The 6,000-nt window shown below is 39.4% G+C and overlaps 1 protein-coding gene across 2 annotated transcripts in view; it reads left to right on the forward strand.

Annotated features, from left to right (window-relative positions):
* LARS1 (leucyl-tRNA synthetase 1) overlaps nt 1–5,439 on the forward strand; it is a 68,863-nt gene extending 63,424 nt beyond the window's left edge. The window contains exon 32 of one of the 2 annotated variants that reach the window (XM_032850834.1): nt 5,052–5,439. In XM_032850834.1, coding sequence (XP_032706725.1) covers nt 5,052–5,257 — 206 coding nt within the window. In that variant the 3' untranslated portion in view covers nt 5,258–5,439. The remainder of the gene's footprint in view (nt 1–5,051) is intronic. The other variant, XM_032850841.1, reaches the window with a different exon arrangement.
* Nucleotides 5,440–6,000: the final 561 nt, after the last annotated feature.

The raw sequence follows: 6,000 nt of genomic DNA on the forward strand, positions 1-6,000 counted from the left end.
GGGAGAAAGAAGAGTAACTGGTCTGCTTAGGGACAGCAGTGTCATGTTCTGCAAAGAATTTTGGACTCAGACTCAGGAAGCCTATATTTTCTTTGGGACATTGTGGGTGTGTAGCTTGGTGATTTGGCCATGTCTCTTAAACTCTAAACTGATCTCTCTTTCAGTAAAATGAGGATGGTGGATTAGATATTTTTCTAAGTCTCCATCTAGCTTTCAAATTGTAACAAACAATTCCTATCTCTTAGCAGTTTTTATACTGAAGGCACACATATACTTAATATTTTAAACTAACCTGCCTACTAGGTCTGTTCCTGGGGAAGGAAGAGAAACAGTAAAAACTGTTGAGTGTCTGCCATGTATTAGCCATTTAATCCTTTAACTGCCCTAGAATGCAGAGGGTATTATCATTCCCTTTTTTTTTTTTTTTTAAGATTTTATTTATTTTTTTGACAGACAGAGATCACAAGTAGGCAGAGAGAGAGAGAGTGGGGGAAGCAGGCTTCCTGCTAAAGCAGAGAGCCTGAAGCGGGACTCGATCCCAGAACCCTGGGATCATGACCTGAGCTGAAAGCAGAGGCTTTAACCCACTGAGCCACCCAGACGCCCCTTATCATTCCCTTTTACAGATGATGACATGGAGCTCAGAAAGACTAAATGACTAGGAGATTTCATTCAGGTAGTAAATCCTGGAGCTGGAGTTCAAATTCAGGTCTTTTTGACTCCAAAGCTTGTATTCTTTCTTCTAAATAATGTGCTTCCAGGGGCACCTGGGTGGCTCAGTTGTTAAACATCTGCCTTCAGCTCAGGTCGTGATCCCAGGGTCCTGGGATCGAGCCCTGAATCGGGCTCCCTGCTCAGCAGGGAGCCCGCTTCTCCCTCTCCCATTCCCCCTGCTGTATTCCCTCTCTTGCTGTCTCTCTCTCTGTCAAATAAATAAAGAAAATCTTTTAAAAACAAAAAAGAAGTGCTTCCAGCTCAAATATATAAATCTTAATTTCTTATCAAGATTAAGTCTAGATCTTCCATGATTTGATTTAATATAATAATATATAGCTTCTTTTTTTTTTTTTAAATCACTCAGCCAGGTCTGTGGCTGAGCAGAGTGTGAAGGGAGTTAGTGTATCTCTATATTATATTTCTTCCAAATTATAAAGACAAATTAGTCTTGAGATTCTCTGTTTTGCATTCTCTCTTTCTTCTTGATGGCAATCATGAGTTGATTGGGTCATATTCTATCAGTATAGAAATTTTCTGAAAAGATTTAGAAATCTAAGACAGTGACCTAATTTATGGAACTATATTCAGGTCAGCAGTATTACATCAACAGAAGATTGAATATAGCCCTTTGGAATTCATCCTACAGGTAATTTTTGCTCTCTTGAGGTCATTCATGCATCTTCTGTGGACATTTCTTGAGAGACTCTCAGTATAGCATATTTCGGTATATATGTAGGGACGCCTATGTAAGTACTAAGGCCTTGGGGAGCTGCAAAATACTGTTTTGTTTATCTTTTATTTTTTATTTTTAAAGATTTTATTTATTTATTAGAGAGAGAGAGATCACAAGTAGGCAGAGAGGCAGGCCGGGCGTGGGGGGAAGCAGGCTCCCTGCTGAGCAGAGAGCCCAATGCGGGGCTTGATCCCAGGACCCTGAGATCATGATCTGAGCCGATGGCAGCGGCTTAACACACTGAGCCACCCAGGCACCCCAAAATACTGTTTATTCATTAAGATGCTGTATCTGATGCTGTGTACAGTAAGGGAGATACAGATAAAGTTGATAGCACAGAGAAAGGTGAGATTATTTCCGGCTATGGTGATCAGGAATGAATCATAGAGAAAATGACTGTTTGGATGAAACCTTGGAAATTAGACCTGGGAGGGAGAAGGGGGACGGGCATGTCAGCAGGAGGGATGCCCTTATGTTTTTCTATGTAGCAGCAGCATATTAGGGCTATGGATTTTTCATTCGTAAACATTTTTTTAAATTGTGGTAAAAGACATATAACGTGAAATTAACCATTTTAGTCCTTCTTCAGGGTACAGTACACTGGCGTCAAGTACATTTACATTGTTGTACAGCCATCACAGTTATTCACCATCCCACACTGAAACCCTATGCCCATTAAATAACACCGCCCCATTCTCCCTTCCTCTAGTCCTGGTAGCCACTGCATGTTGTACTTTCTCTCTCTTTATATTTGACTATTTTAAGTACCTTGTATAAGTAGAATCATGAAATAGTGAATCCGTGGCTTATTTTGCTTAGCAAAATGTCAAGGTTCATCCACATTGTCATAGACCTATATCATATGCCATCCTTAGAACTTAGAGGCCACAGAAAGCAGAACTTGAAAACTTTGAAATATGAATGTACAGGAAGCCGTTTTGTGGCCTTTCATTTGGCTGTTTTATACTGCATGTGTTCGGTCCTGAGAAGATTTTGTAATAAGAAGAACTCTTATCTTTGAAGAACATTATGGTGGCTTTTATTTATTTATTTATTTACTTTAAAGATTTTATTTATTTATTTGACACAGAGAGAGATCACAAGTAGGCAGAGAGAGAGGGGGAAGCAGACTCCCCGCCGAGCAGAGAGCCCAGTGTGGAGCTCAGTCCCAGGACCCTGAGATCATGACCTGAGCCAAAGGCAGAGACTTATTAACCTTCTGAGCCACCCAGGCGCCCCTTATAGTGGCTTTTAAAGAAAATAGATGGTTCCGTGGACTCGGTAGGATTATCATGAAATTGTAGCATGTGAGAGGGTGTTTTCCTAGATTGGAAATTGTATTTTGTAATGTTACAACTGCCTCCCTTTTAAATATGCTCAGATCCAGGACCGATGAGGTTCTTCGGAATTGTACTGAAGTGTGTTTTCTGTATCTTGTCTTTTTTCACTGCGCCTCTGGCATAATTCTTACATCCTTTGTCATACCAGCTGTGAATAATATTATCGTAAAGTACTTTAAGTTTGATGTTCGTAACCGCTGTGAATTTTCAAAAATGGATAGAAATGTTAGGATGGGATTTGAAATTGATATTCCTTCAAGTATCTGTAGAAGAGCTCTAACCTTGAGACTTCTCCAAAGCCCTCAGGATGCTTTGATATCTAAGGGAGCTAAGTATATTGAGTGTATGAGATGGGAAGAGAGTGAAATTCAATAATGTATTTCTCAGTCTATTTGCTGCAATAGCCAGTAAGTCATCCAATTAGTGCCAATTGCATTGAAGGTGATTATGATCTAGGTCCAGGAGGAACTGGAGTGAAACCATCATTCTCTCCACAAAGGCCACTGAGCAACTATTTGATGATAATGACTTTAAATCACTCCCAGCCTGTGCCACATATGAACTGATAACATGGAGGTGAAAGGCTGCATTTCACAGTATCAATCCCTAGGGACTTTCAGTCACTCTCATCTTTTCTCTAAGTGCCTTAATTCTTGTGTAGTTGCAGTCTTAAATTTCTACATTTTCAGTGATGAGAGAGGTCTGCAGTAAGAAAAGAGAGTAAAATACTAAGAAAGCTCTAAGAATTATTGGCAGTAATGAGCTACATGGTGAAACATCAAAGCAAATATGTTTTGTCACTTAGATGGCTGATTGAGTATTAAGTCTTCTTTGAAATAGTTTGATTCAGAATTGCTGGGAATGATAAGAGAGGTCTGTTTCAGAGAGGAAGAGGGGGGGAGAGAGAGAGAAGGAGAGCGAGAGGGGGGGGGGTGGGGGGGTGCAGATCTGCAGTAAAGGCCTCATGCATAAAATCTGCTGGCAGAACTTCTCACTGCTTCCATAGCAAAATATTTAGTATCACCAGTGTGCATGTTGAAATGTAATAGCTGTTAAAATGAATTGTATTCTCTCCCCGAAATAAGACTCTTCAGCAGGGTTTGCCTTCCTGGTAGTCTCAGTAATTATTCCTTAAGCTCAATATCCCTACGCTAAACTTGCAATCTTTCGGTCTTTGTTTCCCAAAGAGAATATAATGCCTGGATAACTTGTACTCCTGGCATAGCCACCAGCTGCATTAATGTCTGCTTTTATCTCTTACCCCCTCATGCTAGGCTTTATACTCTTAAGGCAGCATGAGGGAGTGTAGCTCACGGACCACCTAGCAATCTGCTTTAGAAAGGGGTGGGAACTAATTCAGGAAATAACTTCTATTTCTGCGGATCTGGTTAAGTATAACTAGCCATGCCACACTCAGAATGAGATTTAAACCCAGAATCAGCATTGGTAGTCATTTACGATGTTTTTCTACCATATAAAATAAAAGCATTTGATGTCAGGGTTTCTCAGAATTGCTGAAATAAATAAATTTTTTTCAGGCTCAGTTGTTGGCAGGATTGTCGGATCATAAATTTGTTCAAGGGACAAGTGCTTTCTTTGCCAGGAGCCATCTTATCAGCTTGCACAAGAGCAGATCAGGAAAATCTCAAGCAGGGCAGGGTTGGAGCTCATCCAGAAGCTCAAAACTCAGAAAGCTTTGCCCTTTCCCCCGTCCTTCTCTGTCTTCTTGTCTCTCATCAGCTTGGTAATACAAACACTTTTCATCCTTGGAGCAAAACAAGGAACTGGTAATGCTATTTCTTAAAGTAGTAATTCTTTCTCTAGAAGTATCTTTTGAAAAGAGCTACAACTCTTGCAGTTTTAATATATCCTAGGAACCAAGATAAGAAAGAGAAGGAAGTTTTAGACTTACTGATGTTTTGAAAAGTGGTTAATTGAAGTGTATAAAAAGTGATTTGAGAAACCATATAGGATAGTGTTCAAAAACATATTCAATCCTTCCTTTTGGTTTATCATTCAAGGTGATGTGTTATATAGAATCATTGTCTCTGAATCTTTGATGTGGGTAGAAGCCACAGGAACAAGATTTGCTAGCTATAGTTCTGCTTTCTGAGATTGAGCCTTATTTAATAATCTCCTGAAAATATCTTTAATAAACAACCAGTGTGTTTAAAGCTTGAATTGTCAGGCTCAGGCATGGGTTTGAGGCAGTGACTGTAATTAAATGCTCATATTGATCATTTTTTTTTTTTTTGCTATAGACCTTTCTAAAGTGAAGCTGATGAGATTTGATGATCCACTATTGGGGCCTCGGCGAGTTCCTGTCCTGGGAAAAGAGCACACTGGGAAGACCCCCATTTCTGAGCATGCTGTTTTCCATGTGGACCTTATGAGCAAGAAAATTCATCTCACTGAAAATGGGCTAGGGGCAGATATTGGTGATACAATTGTCTATCTGGTTCATTAAACTCATGCAGATTGGAGATACATCCTGGTTTCTGGGGACATGACTATTCTGTGTCTACAGATTGAATATAAGACCGTAGGCTGGACTTTAATAGACTTCATTTCTAACCATCAGATTCTGTAATCATAGTTATACCAGGTCATCTTGGATTCCTGAACCTAATAAAAAATTTTTTTTTTTCATTCTTGGGACTTCTGAGAGAAGTAGTTTATACCATAGTTTTTTGTTTGGTTTGGTTTGTTTTTGTTTTTTACAACCAGTGGTATTTCCCAGAAGTTCTAATCTTCAGATTAACACAAAAATGTCACTGTGTTTCTTTCCCAGGTGTACTTTATACTACTTATGAAGGCTAAGGATCATCTAACAACTTTTTATATTATACCATTATGGAATTGGTTGTATTTCTTTTTTAAAAAAAAACTGAGGGGCGCCTGGGTGGCTCAGTAGGTTAAAGCCTCTGCCTTTGGCTCAGGTCATGATCCCAGGGTTCTGGGATCGAGCCCCACATTGGGCTCTCTGCTCAGCAGGGAGCCTGCTTCCTTCCTCTCTCTCTGCCTGCTTCTCCACCTACTTGTGATCTCTTTCTGTCATATAAACAAATAAAAATCTTAAAAAAAAAAAAAGAGAAAAACTGAATTAGACAGCTAGTTTTACTTTTTAAAGAACAGAACTCTCATGATGATTTAAGAAAATACATGAGAATATTTTGGCATAACAAGTATTTTGTATAAAGAACAAATAGG

This window comes from Lontra canadensis, unplaced genomic scaffold (assembly GCF_010015895.1).
Source record: "Lontra canadensis isolate GAN:19392208 unplaced genomic scaffold, GSC_riverotter_1.0 scaffold4, whole genome shotgun sequence".
Lineage (NCBI taxonomy): Eukaryota > Metazoa > Chordata > Mammalia > Carnivora > Mustelidae > Lontra > Lontra canadensis.